Genomic DNA, 20627 nt, shown 5'->3' with positions numbered 1-20627 from the left:
CCTTCAGTATTAGTTGACAGATTCAGCCCTTGAATTTTGAAATTCACTACTTGGATTTAAAAAAATAATACTACTATTGTGCTAATAAGAATATCTGCAACCATGCAGCCTCTCCCACCCCCCAACGAAGAAAACTTCACAGCTGCTTGTAAAAACATACTCTGTCATGGACAGTTGTCTGAGCTGTGGGACACACTGGGAAAATTATCTGAGTCCAACACCAGACTTCCCTTTGAATTCAGTAATGCCCCTCTTCAGACTCTTTCTCCTCCTTATGCTCTCCCTCCTGCACAGGAAAAGCCACAAAGATTTATAGATAAACATGTGTTAAAAAGAAATCAATTCAATCTAGCTCAAATAAGAGAGGAAAGAGTTGTGGGGGAACAACAATACTGGGGGCTGGACATGGGCACTCAAAAGAAAAACTTCATTCAGACATATCCTGTACCGACAAACAGCTGTTCTTACCCCCTTGAAGGGCAATATTGAGTAAAGAGAAATTTAAATACAGTGAAAACTCTCAGTCTCATAACAGTTGTGAACAATTAATCAGTTCTTCCAAGCACATTCTTCAAAAACATAACAACAGTTAAAGCCATCAAAAACATTAGTTTATTAAATGCAGGAGCACCAATACTGTGTTCAATGTAAGAATTCCACTCCCCTCAGTACATGCACTTCCTGAGAAATTAAATTCTGAAATAGGGCAAGGAAAATCTGCTTTTCTTCCTTTTACAAAAAACTTTGATGAAAGTTTGTGCAGAATTAGAAAGCTTTGGTTTTAGGAACATTTTTTCCAGAATGATTGCCTTTGGAGTCTGTGGCAGCTTGGCAATTAGTGCCCCATTTCCCAAAACTTCAAGACAGGGCCATTCCACCAGTGGTCTGAGGCTACCAGATGCACCTTCTGCAGAACTGGCCAATTACTGAACTAGTCAATCAGTAATTACAGTGAATTAGACACATTTAAAATCTGGCTCTTAACAAAATAATCATGTCCGTTTATTTGCTTTCTGCACAAATTGAGACCACTTATTCACCCATTTAACAGATAAGTGCCCATGCTAAGACTTGCTTTCTGATCAGAAAATAAGCTACTCAAAAGTATGGCAATAGTACTATTACGGCAATGGAAAAGAAAGGCTGCTTGAAAAATTTGACCTTTCCGCTGGAAAGCCACACCAGATTGACAAAAGCCCTTAACAGCAGTCACATGGACAGAGGGAGCAATGGTAGGCATGAATTCCTGTGTGCTGCTGTTAAAAAAAAAATAAATAAAAAAAAGCCACTGAACAGATTGCTTTTTTCTTACATCAGACAAATGCTTATACTGGCTTCACTGACCAGAAGTACAACAAAGGTATAGCTTACAGTCAAAGATGTTAAAATAAGATTTTAAAATCCAGAAGCCACTCTCAACTACTTATAATAACCAAGTAATGTTTCGGCTTCTGAACCTAGCTGTTGACATATAGCTTCAGCGTCAGAGCCTAAATTTGATGGGGTTTCTGCATTGTGGTGATTTCTACCCATATGTCTGTGTTGATAATCTGCACCAACAGAGCATATTTCTCTGCAGTTCACATACTGTACTCTTGTCATCAGTACCTGCTATAGACAAATCTCAGACGTGAAAAGCAGAAATGTTAAGTTTTATATCCCTCTCAGTAAATACAAACTCCTGGGTTTGAACACCAGTTCTTCAAGTCAAGGAACTGAAAATGTCACAAAGGCGAGGGAAGCTTCAAGGAAAAATACTGAGGGTATATCTATTTTATGGAATGAATATATTAGAATGAGCAGAACAAAGATTGTTGATTTTGTATGCAACTAGAATAAAGAAATAGCTACATCACCACTCTTCAAAAACAAATTCCTAAGCCTTTGGAGACATGCCACACAAACACAGGCTCCAAGACTGCTACGAGAGCAGATTTCTTTGGAAAAAGAAAGCCCACAATGACAACAAATTCAGCTCTGGCAGAAACTGTTTTTCAAAATGTCCTTGTGAAGCCATCTTTAACCTTCATTCAAAATCTTTGATATAAATTTATACCTAAGTTCAGTTGAAACATCAAATTGCCTGACGTAGTAAACTGAAGCTTTGCCATCCACCCTCCCACCACCCAACACACACAATCGCACCCTGAAGAACTGTTTTTTTTCCAAGACCATTATATTCCTCGGGCTCTGGTTACCACCAGCACAGCATTGTGTCACACTTTCCCTCCAGCAGGAAAATAACCATGTTATTCTTCTTTGTTTCTGAACTTCCTCCTTTCACACTGATTTGAGGATTCTCTAAGCAAGAGCAGAAAAAAATTATTCTTGTTTTAATGACAATGTTTTACATAATTTCCTCCCCAAAGGGTACTGGTCTGCACTGCTGGCCAAAAAACCTCAACAGACAAGAACTCTATTTCAAAGTCACTGTCTACATGCATGCCTTGCATCAGAAAAAGCACTACTGTAAAACAGATAACCCAGTATAATCCTACCAGCAGCCAAATTCTTTAAAACCTGGAACAACAAAATAGCATAACTTGTAGGAAGATACACAGAAAAAACTATTTGTGAGGACAGAAACTACATGGGTACATATGTGCAGCAGTCAAGTATCAGCTGGAAGGGAGAAAACAGAGAAAAAGCAGAGGGACAGCACAGAGTTACCAGCTGCAAAGCAAGCCAGTCAGCACAGAAGGAGAACCTACTCAGTGGTCTCTATAAACTAAATCAAAGCTCCCTTCCTGGGGCAAAGCTGACTATGCTCCTTGGTAGAGCAATGAGCTAACTTTCTGGACATGGAACTGATTTTTTTCAGTATCATCTTGAAAATGAGCATTAATTTTAACTTGTAAGTTTGGTAGCCTCTGTACTACTTCTGTATAATGATTCAAAGAAAGCCTACTAAACCTTACTTGAATTTCAAGCATTGGCTACACACCAAGATTTTTTTTATTGTGACGACTGTATGTGGAAGATGCTGTTCAGGCTCTGCAGAAGACTTTGTTACGAAGAACAGCATGCTTCTTCAAGCACTCCCAGGAGCTACTTGCTCTCCCAAAAGTTATCACTTTCTTGTAACTCTCTTGTATCACTTCTAACTCTCAAGGAGGAAAATAATTGTGTATATTAAGTTTTCATTCCTATTAGTTAACACTACACAATGAGGGGAGCAAGAGGGGAAAAAGAAAGGACTGTCAATTTTTTAATTAAGTATACTCATGCATTAATCACGACCATATGGTCATAGTATCATGCCATGAGATAGTTCAGGAACAATGCATTTCCCCCTAGAGACAAAAATAAACTACAAGTGACCTGTCCACATGGATTTTACTCTACTTCATCAGTCCTTTATAGAGGAAATTATTACAATGTCCTTATCTCTGTGACATTTCAGGTTAACATTTCTCTGGTTTGGCAAACATGTTCAACTGCAACTGTCTAGCGACACGAGATGTAGAAACTAAGTGTTGGTCTGCAGCCTTACGCAGAAGGCTGAAGGCTCCGACACCCCTGTTGCTTCAAACTGTACCACAGAGTAAATGGTGATGTGAAAGATGGAATCAGACACATTTTGCCATCTCAAAAAGAAACAAGCTCCAACATATTTAAAAAGTCTTAAAGATTATAAACAGTACAATGGCAAAAATATCACAAGCAGATTAAATTAGCTTTTATTTATAAGACATAATACTTTCCACTTGCACTCAATGCAGACAGTTTATAAAGTAAAACAGCATGCTTACATCAAATGGTAAAAATATTTTGGAAAAACGGTGCTTGTTAGTTCTTGTTGCAGTAGGAGAAATCTCCATTCCAATTTCTTTTACAGCAACATGACAAGACAGGTTTTGTTTCAAGTAACAAAGGTGGACAAAGAGGGATGCTGAACATGCAGCACATTCAGAATTAGTACATCTCTAAGAAGGCAGCTGCAAAACAGAGCCTTGGCAAATGAACGTTGTTGTGAAATATACAGCTTCTCTCAATGAACAGCCCAAGCCTACCACTGAAGTAGAGTTTGAAAACCACATAGTAAAATAGCAAACACATTGAAATTTGTAGATACCCAACCACAGGAAAAAATTAAGTTGGCAATTTCACCTCCCTTTCATAATTGCAGATCTCCTCTCAAAACACCTTCCAATCAATTTTTAAATAAGCTGAAGTCGTGCAACATTAAGATAGGCATTGACATTTCTAGCGCCAGTGCCACTTACTAGCAGAAGCGATGGCCCAAGAAGAAAGGAAGACTGAAAAACAAGTTCAACGCCAACTGTTTTGTACCGCGGAGAGGCACTGAACGCAGTGGGAGCCACGGGCATCCCATGCTCGCCAGAGCCCAATTCACTACCTGCCAGAAGTTACTGTGAATTCCCAAACAGCCATCAATGGAAAAAAAGCAGCTTCATTTTAGCTTTCAGACATGTCTTCTAGCTTTAAAGATAACCTAAACCTAGTATTGCAATGGTTGGAGTCACAGTGATGATTACAGAGTAAATTGACCCTTCTCTTAGCAGATTTTCAATACCTTAGTCTTGCCACAGTTCAAGCTGTAACTTCGCTTGCGGATTCTCCCACCCAGCTGATTCTTTCCAGCAATTTTTGAAGCATGGTTTGTGGCTACACAAAACTCAAGATTTTTATAGATTATTGTGACCTGAAAGTTTTTTCGAAATGTACCCACCAAAAGTGGTTACGATCCAAGTCACCTGGCATCCTAGGATGAAGCACCATGACTGTGTCGTATCTTTTTTTCTTAGTTTTGTACACCCCTACACCACACATTTAATTTCTCTATATATACACCATACTTTATAGTTGCCAAAAAAGACACTGTAGTATCACGAGGGATGTGGTTTCCGTTTCTAGAAGCCTCCTTCCCTGCTAATGCAAATCTGAAGGCAGCTGACAGTCTACAAAAAAACCCAATTGTCATCATTAAAATCCAAACATGACTGAAAAAGAAATAAATCAGTCGAGTTGTGAAGAAGCAACCGAACGGTCAAGTAGAAGGATACAACAGCCCAAAGAACAAAACATAAACATGAAGAGAACAGCTTTCCACTCACATTTGCTCTTAATGGGAAAGAATTGTTTTTGTCTACAAGTAAACTTGGTAAAAACGGGTATACTGAACAGCTCAATCTAAAACTGCATTGTTATTCTCAGCACAGAGACTATTTATTGTTTTGTAAACCTCAAAGCTAAGTGAATTTAATAGGATAACTAAAATTATACATTGTTGCCATTAGTACAAATGAAAATCAACCAAAAAACCATCTGCATGATAGTATTCTCCCCAGATTTCCTTCAATTCAACTGAATTTGACTTTCATGCAGAGACCAGGTAATACAGGCAGCATTTTATACTAACAGTAAGATTAGTAAAAAACACATTTGGTGTCTTAGGGCTTGTGATGATTTTCTGAGATAGAGAAAAGGGAAGTAAAAGGCTACACTTCTTTAGCATACCTTTCTTTGCTTTTTGACCTACAGCTTATCTTCACCCTGTTTTTTCCTTTTCTTACACAGGATGCTTTGTTGGTAACTGATGAAAATTACGTACAACACATACTATGCCTTTTAAAACAAAGTAGCAGCCTATATCATTACCTTTCCCTTTTCTGTTGCAGAACACAAGTAAAATGTGTGTTGGTGTGTGCCAAATACTATTAAGATTATTAGATTCTTGCAGCCCTTCTTCCTCCATGGAAACACTGGTTTTGGGCATCAGAAACACAAGCAGCCAGTTCCTAGTTTAATTTACTTACCGAAACAGAAACATTGAGCTCTTTTTTTCGTATTCTACCAGTATGCAATTATTTAATGCTTAAATCTAGGATCATAAAAGTTCTAGTTAATGGAAAATAATCAAATGACCATCTAACTTCCTCTTTGTACGCTCCTGGTTAGATAGCAGATTTCCCAAGAAGTATTCACCATACATTCTTTATTCCATGGCAGGAATACTGTCATGTCAATATCAGTAGCTTTTTGTACTTGCAGGGAAAAGAGAACATGCAATTTATTTACACAGTACTGTTTTTCAAGTAAGATATAAAGAGTACAGCCACTAGAGATTCAAATACAAACCCAAGAGCACAGCACTGAAACTGGGCAAATAGAATACAGCTTCTGCTGCACATCTTCAATCCTCAAAGGAGTAAGAGGGCAGTGTATGTTACCAGTCACCTCTATTACGGGAATGGGCGTAAGAGCTAGAACTGCGCTTCCAGAAAAAACAGGCAGAATCAAGTTAAGAGTTGAAAAACTACAGGGTGCTACATGTGAGATAGATTATACTAGGATAAGGAAACATAAAAAAACTGTGATTACTAATATCATAGTAGGGACTAATTAATCCCACTATAAAAAGCTAAAAGGCATCTGCATTTTTACTGGACACAAGTCAGTAATTACAATTTTTTTCAACAGCAAACAAGAATACTCTTGGCTAAAGTATTTTGGGGATTAATCTTAAAGTTAGCATGGACAAATTAAGACCACATACTTCAGCATGCTAGCACTCAAAGGAACAGTGAAAAATACAGCCCATACCATGTTATCCACCTATTCAAACAGTACTATTGGGACAATTCCCATCTCAACAGTAGTTCTATCCATGCTAACATCACTGCATTAACTGGCAAGCACTCCCGTTTACTGGCAGAGCTAGGAAAAGCTTTGTTTTCCTGGCAAAATTCAGAATTCAGAAAGAGAGGGAAGAAGAGAATCGACTGCTTGATCATTGAATTGTGGGCAAAAAATAGCATTCAGGCATGCAATAACCACTGTAACTTCCAAAACCAGAAGAGAAGCCAGTACTAGCACTTCCTATCTGCCATTTTCTTCACTATTTGCAGAAGACCATTCAAACACAGGAAAAAAAAAAAACCTACAAAATTATTGTCTTAAACTGATAAGCCTGAAAAAGAAGACTAAACCATGACACGAGAAAGCAAACATGCTGGCATCCCAGCTGCTACAGCCTACTGCCAGTAAGAGCATGAGAACAGTCTAAATGAAAACATCGCGCAGTTGCCAGAAGAACAGTTATACTTCCAAAAAAACTCTCCCACTGGAGACTCTTCTTCCTTTCGCTGACAAAAGAGCCAGCTAAACAAATTCAGAGCTAGAAAACTGATATCTGCAAGCACTAGCTGATCACAAAAAGCTAGAAAAAAAAGTCGTCTTAATTATTCTGATAAGATGCTTATGTGAAAGTACATTTTCTGGACTGATCATTTAATGCTGCCTCTCTATCACCTCCCTCCAGGAAAAGGAGCACATTACTTTAACCTACAGAAGACGAAAGCAGACGAATGCCTTCAACTCACTTGAAACTGCACATAGCAAGCTGCGTCACTGCAAAGTTCACACTTCTAGGCAAAAAGAAGAAAGTCAGACTTGTTCAAATATTCTATGAGAAACAGCAGCAAAGTATCAGTATCTACAGAAAGGTCACTGTCTTTAGTTTTAAAAAAAAACCCAAAAACCAAAACCAGAAGTCATACACACACTTTGCCAAAACCAGTTTAAACATCTATCCTCACTTGTATTATAAAATAGAATCTCTACCTAAAAACCTGCCTTACCTAAGAAATTGTGTTTTAAAAAAACCCACCATGCGCCATAATGTTCTGACAAGTATTCTGACAGTCCAAGAGGAAAGTGACACAGTCGCATAGCTAAGGGGAATTAGGGATAAACTCAAAATGACATGGTATATAACACACAAACAGAAAAGTCTTAATAATCGAAGCAAATGCAGACACTTATTAGCTGTTTTGCGTACATAAACAAGTGCTTAGAGTCTTGAAGAACTGCCATAATTTCAGAGCTTCTGTGGATTATTTTAATAAAAACTGCCATCTTAAGTACAGGGTATCTCCTTAAGTTCTACTAGTCACACCTTTTGAAAAAAGAAGATAACAACTTGGAAGACTATCAAGTATATACACCCACTAACATCCAACACCTTGCTTATTCATCATTATGAACTGGCTTTTGTCACAAACTGGGTGCACTAAAGCCAACGTTTCTTAACGTAGTTTTAGAAGTCTTCACAAGACTTCACCAAATCACTCACACAGCAGTGCTCTTAAAAAAAAAAAAAAAAAATCCATCTTCAGAGCAGTTTGCAATTGAAAAGCAATCAGTTCCGGCATTGTAAAGTATTCAAAGGAAGTAACATCCAAAGTACTCCTATACCGCAAGGCTCATCAACCAACATCCCCAAACTGCCTTTTTTTTTTTTTTTTTTTTAAATACAACTTTTGGAACCCCAAGGACATTTCTTTAAGTTTTTAAAAAAAAAAAACAAACCAAAAGCAATCATTAGAGGATACATAACATTCAGTGAGTAGAAGAAAGAGTTTTTACATCAATTTTCTTGTGTACTTATCCAGATCTGTCACTGGAAACTTTTCCCAGTAACTGGGATAACGACATTGTGAGCTGACAGCCACAATCACAGTTAATCTGAACAAATGCCATGATGTTTCCAAACTGTTGCCTGCATCTGAGCTGTTGCTGCTCTTGGAAATAAAATTAGAATATCACAATTCTAAATAAAACTGAAGATGCGTGAACTGGAGGTTTCAGAAATGGTCAACATCAACCACACTAAGATTAGACACTAGATGTGGTTCACTGCACAGCTTGACTACCGTACCATATCCAGACCTACACTCTAGCAAGCTTAGCAGCACGAGGTCCCATCACACTTCAATGCTGAAGACTGAAAAGCTTGAGCTATCTTTTCCATATGATGTATAACTTGGGACACTATAATTTCTTAAAGTCCATTCAATTACTGCCTTTTAATCCATAAAAGCCAATTATCTAGTATAGCTTGTCGACATATGCATAGACAAAAAGGTTTGGTTTTGAGTGAAAGGCCACACCAAGAGGTGACCACATGAGAATTTCTACTGTAAGACCACAGCTAACATTCACACACAGATATCTAAATACTACTAGGAAGAAGCCCTTTTCTAAGTTCATGGTGTAGAAATAACCTATTAAGGCCATCCAATCTTTTGCACAACAGAACCCGGACTCTAGACAGTGCTATCATGCAAACATCAGTCAGAAGTGTCCTGAACAAGTGGTGGTATCTTTTCACCAGACTTTCCCGTACTGTCAGACAGTGTTTACAACAGCCAAGTTAATCAAGAAAAGGATTACTTACACACAGACAACTTAGCAAATGTACTACTTGAAGTTGTCAAAAATATTTTATACATGCTTAAAAAAAAACCCACAAAACAAAACAAAACCAAAACACCCACACAACTACTTTGGCATATCACTAAATAAAGACACAATCATGGCCAAATTTGAAACATTTGCAACCATTAAGGAATAATAATGACAAATTAAATATATATATATTTAAAAAGTCACACTCCAAGACCATGCATGTGTATAAAACCAGGTTTTGCCTAAGTTTCTGGCTCTTGGGATTGCAAGCACACATGAGAGAGAACATTAAATGATTGCAAACTGATTGTATCATTTTGATTTTCTAGCTATTGTTCCCAGGATACAAGAAGTATTTTTCCTAGACCACCACTATGATCTGCATTAGTTATCTCAGTAGGTAACTGAAATGGATTTTTAAGCAAATAGCTTTTGCTGTGTATAAAGCCAGGTACTTTAGGTCTAGGCTAAAGGGAACATCAAGATCAATCTCTTGCTTATTTTTTGCTAGAGAATATTCAGAACGTATTGGGAATAACTGAACAATTGCACCTTAACGAGACGTTCTGCATCCTTACCAAGTCTCTCGCAAACATGACACTCACTGCAGACAAGTCCTTCAAAAATTTTTTCTCCTCTGATCAGTATAAGTTTTGTCCTAACGTATTTCTAACTCTTGTTGATACTACCACTGAGGTATCACAATCATCCACTCAGTTCAAACTTCCCACTAAGAATCTACCAAGTTGCCCTTATGTTTCTATAAAGAAAAAAAAGAAAAAAGTTTCCTCAAAAAATGTTCAGGCACACTTTTTGCTGTACAAAGAAGCCAAGTCTCTCCTGCTTCACTTTTTGCACATTAAGTATGAGATCAAAGGATGCAAAGAAGTCCTGCTGTTTGCTAGGCCACTGCCCACTACTTTTAGTTGAAATACTTCTTTCAGACTCCAGATGCCTTTTTATTTAACTATCAAGACCTGCAAGTTCTTAAGATGTGCTTATTAACAGAAAGCACACAGCTTAGCAAATGGAGTGGGGGTATTGTCTTTGATAGACATCTACCAGTTTAAGAGGTATTAAGAATGGTTCTTAAAAGTGCACCAAGTAACAGAGACAAGCTACAGCTCTCTCACGGGGACCTTACTGCACTTGCTACGATTACTGTTCGCCATCAGCATCTCCAGAGAATGTCGAAAGAGCTAGATGTTGTGTCAGTGGAACAAAAAGGAACATCTCCTTAATTAAAACTTTTAAAAGTATTCACTAACATAGTGTATATGGGCAATAACTATACCACATATTAGAACAGTCAGTTCACCATTCGTTGAGGCTAAATCACATAGCACATCTTCATGTCAGTGGCTGTTGGCAAAGCAACACATTGTGTTGTGACAAGAGCACAAGTCAGAGGACTAAAGAACACCCTCTATTTGCTCCAAATAGATAACGCAGGAGAAAATGAGTAAGGTTGCTGTTGGTAGATAGTCTGCTGTGGTAACCAGGAGGACTGCTACATTCCACAGTAGCAAAAGACTTGCCACCACCCATAATGAGAACTTATTACACTGTCTGGACAACATATGCAAACCTAATTTTGCAAAACACTCCAGCAGATATATACTGTAATTCAATCACCCCCACATTTTTGGTAGGTCTGCCTACCACAGTAGTGGTTTTGTGATAGGGACGTTTCCCAGGGGTTGAACAATGACCTGCAAGTATATAGGCTGGCCCACCATTAGTCAGTAGCAGTTTGCTACCACATGAAGTAATTAATGAGAAGGAATTTTTCCTTTTCCTTACCAAGGTCTTAAGAGAACCTAAGCATACTTGAGTGAACAGACTTTGCCACTTCATTTAAGAGAAGCAAGAAAAAGAAAAGCCAAGCTACCTAAAAACCTTAAACATTTCATCTTGCTAAAGCATATATCCATATATACACTCATATATTTATTGACCATCCTTAAACCGACAGGCCAGCTAGAGCAAATTTATTTTAGTAACTGAAACTAATTTCAGCTGTGCTGATTATTTCCAGGGTGGCTAAACATTTGGAACTTCATACAAGGAGAAAACATTTTCTCCTCATCAAGTCATAGCTCTTTGAGAATTTGTACACAATAGCATTAGATCAGTGCCAATTCTTTGTATAATGTTTCCTTGGCTAAAGTCTTTTTGTTTCAAGCAGATCTGTTACTCAGTACGGACAGTCTGTTGCACTTTGCTAATGCCTGAACTTGGCAGAATCTCTAGTTATTCTTTGCTTTCCTTAAAAAAGCACCTAGGTTTTATGACAATTTTACAACTTCAGAAAAGTTATTTAACAACTGAACCTGCAACGTTTTCAATAGGCTCTTTTCTTCCATAAGAGACCATAGTTATAAAGACGACAAATCCAAATTATTGCCTTTGATATGCACTACATAGCAGTTTTGGGGGATATATGGAATGCTCTAAAATTCAGACTTTCTGTTCTTTTACTATCTCATTCCTTTCCCATTTGAATTTCATAAGCAGAGCTCAAAACTAACATCTGCCTGGATAGTCCCTTTACACAGATGTGCTCTGTCAGGTGGTGGAGCTATTTGAATTAGCATATTTTAACTTGTTTAAATGACAATAAAGTACCCTGGGCAATTAACAAAACCAGTGTATAAAAAAGGGATAGTGGAGAAAATAAACAGTTTAGACAGATAAGAAGGCAACTGGGGAAAAAAAGTGTTGATAGTAATTTGCACAGGCTACATTGGAAGGCTATCATATGAACAGGTTACTTTGTTTTCTTAGAAGAAAAAAAAAAAACTTCAACATGCAAGTTGATACACACCAAGAAAAAAAAAAAGAAAAAAAAGGCCTACCTTAAAGCCACAATGAAGTTTGAAATACACTATATTCCAACAGGGGATGTTATCAGTCACACTTTATAGAAAGAAAACAGATGCTGATTCTTTCTACTTTCTTGATCATCAACAACTACCACAGGACACAATAAATAGTCCAGGACTGCTTCATTCATGGTAAGATTACTTGGCAAATGAACACTTAGACAATGACAGGTAAGCATGTACTCAGTATGTATCAGTAACATACAGGTTTCATAAAATAATTCATTCTCCAAATAGTGGGGAAAAAAAAACAAACAAACAAACCACCACACATTTCAATAGCTTCACTTCCACTTAGAGGGAGAGCTCTACCATATGAAGCTTTCTATGGAAGAACCTTACACACCCAGAGAGAACATGAAACAGTTCGGTTTCTAGTGTTATCTAGACTGTCTTATACTATGCCTTTAAATTCCCAAACACATAAAACAAACATTTTGATGTGAACATTTAACTTTTTTTTTTTTTCAATCTTCCCTCCTCAATCCATCCCTTATTCCTTTGAAAGCTTACATGAAAGAAAAAAGCAGAAAAGAAGATGAGCACCTACTAATTTCAAAACAAACAGCATGAAAGAATGCATCCAGGTTTTAAAATTTATATAGCTTAAGATACCACCACTTTGCATTACACGATGGCAATAAAACAACCTGCTTAGTGTTCCCTTCTGTAATGCCCACGCTGATACTCCATTTCCACACTATCCCGATATATTCGGGCAATGACATTCAGCCCCATATTACATTACAAAAATGTAAATGTCTCAGTGCTTCCTGCAGATTCATTATTAGAATTCAAATGTATTGCCAACACATGGCATTGCCAACATATTAGCAATAGGCAGCTTCTCCATTAAGTCCTAATAAAAATCACATTTAGTAACACATTATCAATGGCCAGGGAGTTGAAAAAACGCTTGTGTGACACCTGGTTATACATTGATTTGTACTGCTATAGCTAAACTACTGTCAAGAGCAGGTTATTTAAGGAAAGATTTAAGTGGACCAAATCGATTTAAACAAAAATACAAATTTATATTTATCTTTTGCATTGACTTCATTTGAGCAGCTTACACTCATCACCCAAGTTTCACAGGATCAACTGTATCCTAATGTTTTCTCTTCAGACAGACTTCACTTAACCAAAAGTACTGTATATTAACTTATTTATAAGTTATATGTAGTTACCAGAAAGCCAACCAAAACATTTTCTAGGCTGTCTGCTGGAATTAGTATTTTTAAACAGTTTCTAGGCATGCAACAAGGGTTACTCTCTTGTGACACCCAGTACCAATATAGAAGTCTCTCTTCTGTTATGTCATAGAATATCATTGTGAGCAGCTTTCTAGCAGACAATACCACATCTCTCATCTGACCTACCATCATCTTAACAAAACAGTATCAGTTATACACAAGCACTTGGTTACCACATAACATTGTAAACCGAAAAGGACCAAAAGAATAGACAAGACAAAGGAGGAAAAAATAATCAGCATTTCTCAGGAAAAAATGTGGAATTACCATGTAATTTTGAAGACTGAGATTGAAGTTCTCTAACATATGTTTAAATGGTTTATATTTTGGTTTTCCAGGTTGGTCTAAAGACCAAGTAATGACAATTTCATTTTGGTAATCACTCCTGAGATGGATCTTTAATATTCTTTTACATCATATGAAGTAATATTGTGCCTTTTCTAAATTAGAAAAAAAGAGCCATCATATCACTTTTCATGTTGTATTTTGGAATGATCTAGAACACATGGAAAGAATGACTGGCATTTATTTGCAATACACCTCAAAACACAAGACCAACAAGACAGAACAGGTAAGGTACATGGCACATTTCATTAGTGCACTAATTAATTTTTAAACTACATCTGTCAAAGGACATCACTACAACTTACAAACTTTGTACACAGAGATCACAATAAGCAGCAAACCACAGCAGCAATGGAATAACACAGAGAAGCACAGCAAACTACTACAATACCCACAAGAAAGGGGAAAACTAGGGGAAAAGCTGGTTAACTACCCTGTTTCGTATGACACTACTGAAGAAGTCATTCTTGTTTCCCCAACCCCTTCTGCCATTACTACAGCCCTGCTCTTACTTCTCCATTTATGAAACAAAATAGCTATCAGTAATCCAAGAGCAACAGCATCTGTACCCACGCCAGAGTCATCAGTTTCTAATCTGGTGGGTTGCAGGGGACAACGCAAGAGTCTTCTAGCTAAGAATTAATTTCTCACTGCCCCTCCATATCAACAGGAAAAAAACCCCATGGAAGCATTTCAAATCAGGGGAGAAAAAGGGAAGAGCCCAATACAAGCACAGACCTAAATGGACTGCACAAAATTTGCATTTGTCTGTCTTTGTGTTGCACTGAAACTTAAATTTTATGAAGTAATCCACAAAAACAAGTGACTGAATTGCCAAGACAGTCATTTTGTCAAGTGACATAGGTTAGATTAAGAAAACATGCATGTATGACAAACTTCAGAGACTCATTTTTACATTCTAGTGAGAGAAGAACAGCTTTATTATTGAAGTGCCTGGGCATTTAATTTCTTTCCCATTTATTATAGTATTGTATAGAAGACAGACATCTATTAGCAGAAACTGTTACCTATTACACAGAGGAATGTCCTTTTCTATCTCCTTACACCTTCTAGGAAGTGGATGCCACAGAAAGGACACATGACAATTTGACTTTTTTAACCTTTGATATCTTCACTTGTCTAAAGATCAAGATATCAAAAAATCACATCCAAAGTCACATCATATAAGGGACTGAAGTTACATTTAAAAATGATACGGCAAACTAAACTTAGCATTTAGCAATTAAAACAGGCAATGCCTTCCTCTGAAGAAAGAAGGCAAGAAAACTGGAGAGGTTATTTTTAACCCCCTTCCAAAAAGAAGCTCTACTGCCTTCACGCACCTTCAGAGAAACAGTCAAAAGAAGTTACACTCCACAGTTTCATTCTCTGACAAAAACAGGTTAATGCACCTAAAGGTAAAACACATTTCCTTTTTCCTCCTACTTAAACCTTCAAAAAGAAACTTAGGTGCACTAAATCTGTAGTATATGTAGCACTCTTGCTCTCCTATGTACGTCATTATGTGTAATGGCAGTAAGAGCCTCATTTAACAGTAACTGAAATAGTTCAGGGTTTCCAAAAAAGGAGAAAAGAAAGAGGAAAAGAAACCTTTGCGTATGCTGAAAGGAGTTATTCTAAAGTTTTATCCTTGTAGAACAAGAACTTACAGAGCTTGCTGCTTTTTCCCCTGCTTTCCCCAAAGCGATTGAGTCACTTTTAATCAGTCACGTACTCAAGGCAAAGCATCACTTTTTACCTTTGGATTTATTTCATCTCAGCTAGCTCCATGGTACAGCCACCTATCAAAAGCCTGCTCCAAAGTAAAACAAACAAACCAACCAACCAAACCAGAACACGGAAAGGAAAACGAGCACAATGTACAGGGTAATAACCCATTCTACAGGAGAAGCCTGCCTCCTTGTGGCTCAATAACCGTAAATTAGATTTCTCCAATTCCTTCCATCACACCCAGTAAATCTGGTGAGCCAAGAGAGTAACAAGCTTCTAGTTCAAGATGGTTTGGGGGTTTGGTTTTGTTGGGGTTTGGTTTTTTGGTTGGTTTTTGGGGGGTTGGGTTTGGGTTTTTTTTTTTGCAGGGAAGTTGATGAAAAAGAAAGATGATTCTAATTCTAAGAAGCACTAGCAAAAGTTAACCATCGGTCATTACTGAAAGACTGCTTTTAGCCACCTCCTCTAGATAGCAAAGACAGGGTAGGAGGGGACAGAGGTCCAACTTAAAAACAACTGACATTCTTTACATGGCAACAAAAGCAAAAGCTTGTCAGCACTCTGGCACCTAAATCCAGAAGGTTCCAAACCTTGGCTCAGCGGCAGCTTAACCTAGCAGGCCACTCTTGATGCCTTAGCTTTCAACAGTAAATTCCCTTTCTGCCTATAGGTCTCCTTCAGGAGGATTTCACTCTTGGCAGCAGTGAAGCATTTGGTGCTTTCAACAAGATGCAGACATTCCTCTGTCCTGCCTGAAGGGCTCAATTACACGGGGCTACTGTCTTAATGCCTAGAAGAGTAAGTTCTTTAGAAAACAGCTGGGGTTTTTGGCTGATTTTTTTGTTTTGGTTTTTTTTTTTTTTTCAATCCAGCCACTCTATTGTGCAAGAGCTTAGTGGTTAAAGAACTCAGAACCTGTGTGACAAATACACAGATTCAAATTCACACCAGTCTTAGGAGGGGATCACATCATCAGGATGACTTTGGCTTAGGAGGGTATGAGTAGCTTACTAACCATCTTGCAGAAGCTGCTCCATTTTGTGCAAGTCTGAGACACAGAGCATGAATCGCTTTTGCTACGAGTTAGGAAATTCATCCACAAGAAGAAGGGAAGTTCCAGTCTCCACTCCAAAGGCTTTTTAATATAAAACACATTAAGTGAACACAAAAGTAGCCCACATTTTTCTGCATCTCACAACTGTCGGGCTTGCAACTTGCTTTCTTCTGTGTCACAGCCTCTGTTTTGGGAACGGTTTCTCTAGCCTTTAAACAAGTGAATCAGACTCACTCTTTCCAATCTCCAACCCAGTGATCTGGCTGGAAAAGAAGTGAACTGAACCGATGGCTCTCTCATGCTTATAGTCATTTTAATTGGAGATTCACTGAAGGGGAGAAGAAACAAACAAAAAAAAAAACAAAACACACACCCCACACACATTTTGAATGACAGACTTTGACTCTACCCTTTTCTTCTTTTCAAGAAAAAAAAAAAAGAAAAAAGAAAAATGTTGTCACACCCTAAATTCCAGACATGGAAGATGTCATTTCTTTCTGCTACAGTTTTTATGCCTAGGTCCAGAATGAGAAGCATTGCACTTTTTTTTTTGTTATTATCATTTACAGATTTACCCATGAGACAGCTTCTACTTTGTCTGCTTTAGACCCTTTCGTGCCTGCTCAGCTCCTACCAGGCCAGAGCACTGCACAGAGGGCTGTGGATTCCACCACTGTTGCCAGGGGCCAAAAACTTAGGCAAGGCTGTACCGTACACTGCAACATCCAAATAGCTTCATAGATCTCATTAGAAAGGTTGTAAACAGAGAAGCAAAATAAGTAGACGCTCACGTTAACTCTGACACTACTCTAGTAAGAAAAGAAAAGAAAAAAAAAAAAAAAAAGACAAATAACTCTTTTCTCTTACTCCGGTACAATCCTGGCAAAGGGCAAACACCTTCAACTACTGAAGAGAAAGGGAATCGGTGGTGTTCATCACATCACGGGATTGGCTGCCATACCAAACAAGTCCAGTATGTCTGGATAACACACTAGCTCTGTGTATGGAAAAAAAAAAAAATCATCCTTCTGGAAAAAAAACATTCTGTTTGTATAACCAGATCTGTAATTAACATGCAAATTACTCACACAAATGACGAACTATCCCCTCCCGGCTTTTGTAATTTTATAGACTGAACACGGCAGAGACTTCAATTTATTAAAAGTTATGTTCTTCTGTATGCAACTCTGTTTCCATTATATTGAAATAGTGGGCAAGTAATAAGGACTACATGAAGTCATACACACCAAGAAATTTACTACAGCAGGGTTTCTGTTCATAAGTTTAAGACAGTTTGCGTTTTTGCTTTATATCAGGGCCTGACACCAAGTTAATAAGCCTTTTATTGAGATTCAAAAGCTATTACATTACACACATCTTCCTCTACTTACATTTGCTAACCTACGCTGAGGCCTAGGATTAAATTTTACGCTTCACTGACAGAAAATAGAATCCTAAATCACCAATCCACACATAATTGTTAATTTCCCCACTTGTTTCTTGTGGTCACAGTACCTACTTTCTTCCTTATCATGGCCCTACTTTTTAAACTTTCACATTTTTAAAACTAGCCCTGAGCTTCAGCACAGGCCTATGAAATGCCTCATTTTGTTTAAATTATCTTTACTGAACTCTCCCAATTACCCAGACTAGTAAGGTTTACTAAATTTTGTGCAGAATGATAACAAATAATACTACCGAAGCAAGTATCAGGATCATAGATCTTTTAAAGCCATAATAAAAACTCCTACCAATATCAATAATAAACAGCAGCAGGTTCTAGTAGATTAAGTACCAGACTCGTACTCAGAAAAACTGGTTTCTTTTCTATTTTATTCTCACCTAGTCTTCTGGGTGACCTTGGGCAAATCACTATCCCTACACTGCAGTTTCCCCAGCAGTAAAAATGAATTGAACAGAGTTGCAGATCTGTCTGGAAACTCCAAATGAAACACACCATAAGAGTTAAAAATATATTTCCCTATCTGCAGATATATCTGCCTTGATAGCTTTTCTTTATCCCATTATACATCAGCAGCAGCGTAAGATTGCTTTTACTTTCTAAATACACTCTAGTGGTTCTTCAAGAATGGCTTTAGGCTACTGCCTTACTTTTTATCACATGCTTGATCTATTTCTGCTACTGTATCTACTTTGAAGGACCAAGAGCTTGTATTTAGCAATACGCACTTCACACTTACTTTAATATATTACGCCAAAAGTTGCTGTTGAACACATTCCTAAGCTACGGGGAGAAAATAAAACAGGACAAATCAGAACAGAGAGCCAACTATCAACGAGCAGCAACTCATTCTCTAGACCCTTGCTCACGTAAGTAATCGTGGAAGTATTCGCTTCCACAACGTGCCACGGGAATCAGTCATCAGCAGGTTTTTACCAGGAATACATGCATTGATGAACCAAACTGCATCAAAGCAACGTAAAAAGATTCCTCTTCTTATACACTACTAGACTTAAGAAACACTACTTTTCATTTAACAGGAGACTGCCATTTATTATCAAATAACACTACTTCACTGCGGTGTGCTTTGCTCACTTGCCATCTTCCCGTTTCTGGGTTTGTTTGGGTTGTTTTGAAAAACGACGCAATTATGAGATGCGTTTTCACCTTTCCTATTCTGAAGCACAAGGCTTAAACAACAGTTTCTAAAAGCTCTTGGCTTTGCTAGTCTTTGGGGGAAAAAAGCCCCCCCCCCCCGCCCCAAAAGGCACTTATTCATAATTAATTTTTCTAAACAGAGTTAGTGGATAAAGTTGCCACTTCCCACATCGTGCCACAAAAGCCTGTTTTGCTTGACACAAACGTGAACTCTGACGTACTTAACTTCCAGTTATTTTCCTGACCAAGGAATTACTACAACACATTGAAAAATTTACTTAATAAGCTGACGGACAGAATAATGAAAAATTACTCCTGTACTGTCAACAGACAACTTCTTGAACATTAGCGACGGAGCCGCTGAAAAAAAGGAAGAGACGGACCTTCCACACCACAGACACGAGCTGTGAAAAATCCAGCTATTTCCTGAAATATCGCAAAAGCGATCAGAAGAAAAACCCAGTGTATTTTAGGCGTAGCGCTAAGGCGAAAAAGAAATCGCTGCGCATCCGAGAGGGAACAGAGAAGGGGGGAAAGGCATTTGCAGCTCGGATCCTGGCGCGTTCTCTGGGTGGGAAGGCGAGCCCGAACGGCTCCGGTGCCGGCGGGGGAAGGAAGGAAGGGGCAGACGTTATCTGCCGGGAGGGGAGCGGAGCCCGCGCGGGCTCCCCCCGCCCCGCTCTCCCCTCCCACACCAACTTCCCCCGGCCCGGGACGTGGCCGGCCGCAGTTGGATAGGGAGCGACGTGACGAGGCTAAAACCGGTCTGAAGTCCACAAAGAAGCCGTCTGCCTCCGGGAAACACGCTCGGGAAGGGAGGGCGGGAGGACGGACGGACGGACGGCGGGGGGGGGAAGCCCGGGGGGAGTTTCACCCCGCCCGAAAGCGAGCGCCTTCCCGCCCCGCGGGGCTGAGGAGATTCACCCCCACCCCACCCCAGCCCCGAGGACCGGGCAGCGCCGCCCCCAGCCCGGCCCGAGCCGAGCCGAGCCGAGCCGCCCCGCCGCCGGGACGCGGAACGGGCGCACCTTCCCCCTCCCGCCTCCCGCCCCGCGGCGGGCTCCGGGCTGGGCTCTCACCTTCCTCCCGCCGCCGCCGCCGCCGGCGCCGGCCAGCGCGGCGCTACCGCCCGAGTACATGTAGTAGGCGATGCCCAGCACCCAGAGGAAGGCGAAGCAGAGCAGCAGCCGAGACCTGCGCCGCATCCTCCCTCTCTCCCTCCCGCGCCGCCGCCAGGCCACCACGAAACGGCCAGCAGCAGCCGCCGCCTCCGCTCCTGCCGCCGCCGCCGCGCAGGGTCAGGGGGCAGAGGGCGAACGCCCGCCCCCCGACCAATCCCGCGCCGCTCGGCCCCGCGGGGGGGCGGGGCGGGGCGGGGCGGGACTACCGGCGTCGCCATGGTTGCAGCACGCCGGGCCGCCGCCTCCTCCCTCCCGGGCCGGGGCGGGGGGGGGGCTGCGCGCCCCCCGCCGGCGGCAGGGCGCGCACCGGCACGGCACGGCACGGCACGGCACGGCCCCGCCCAC

At 39.8% G+C, this 20627-nt stretch overlaps 1 protein-coding gene across 1 annotated transcript in view; it reads right to left on the bottom strand.

Annotated features, from left to right (window-relative positions):
* Window positions 1–20387, bottom strand: part of GALNT2 (polypeptide N-acetylgalactosaminyltransferase 2) — a 101073-nt gene extending 80686 nt beyond the window's left edge. The window contains exon 1 of the mRNA XM_052806103.1: window positions 20181–20387. Within this exon, the coding sequence (XP_052662063.1) occupies window positions 20181–20306 (126 nt within the window). The 5' untranslated portion in view covers window positions 20307–20387. The remainder of the gene's footprint in view (window positions 1–20180) is intronic.
* Between the last annotated feature and the right edge of the window lie 240 nt (window positions 20388–20627).

The sequence above is a fragment of the Harpia harpyja genome, chromosome 13, assembly GCF_026419915.1.
Source record: "Harpia harpyja isolate bHarHar1 chromosome 13, bHarHar1 primary haplotype, whole genome shotgun sequence".
Lineage (NCBI taxonomy): Eukaryota > Metazoa > Chordata > Aves > Accipitriformes > Accipitridae > Harpia > Harpia harpyja.
The sequence above is the reverse complement of the archived record's forward strand: the minus strand, read 5'-3'. Positions and strand labels throughout refer to the sequence as shown.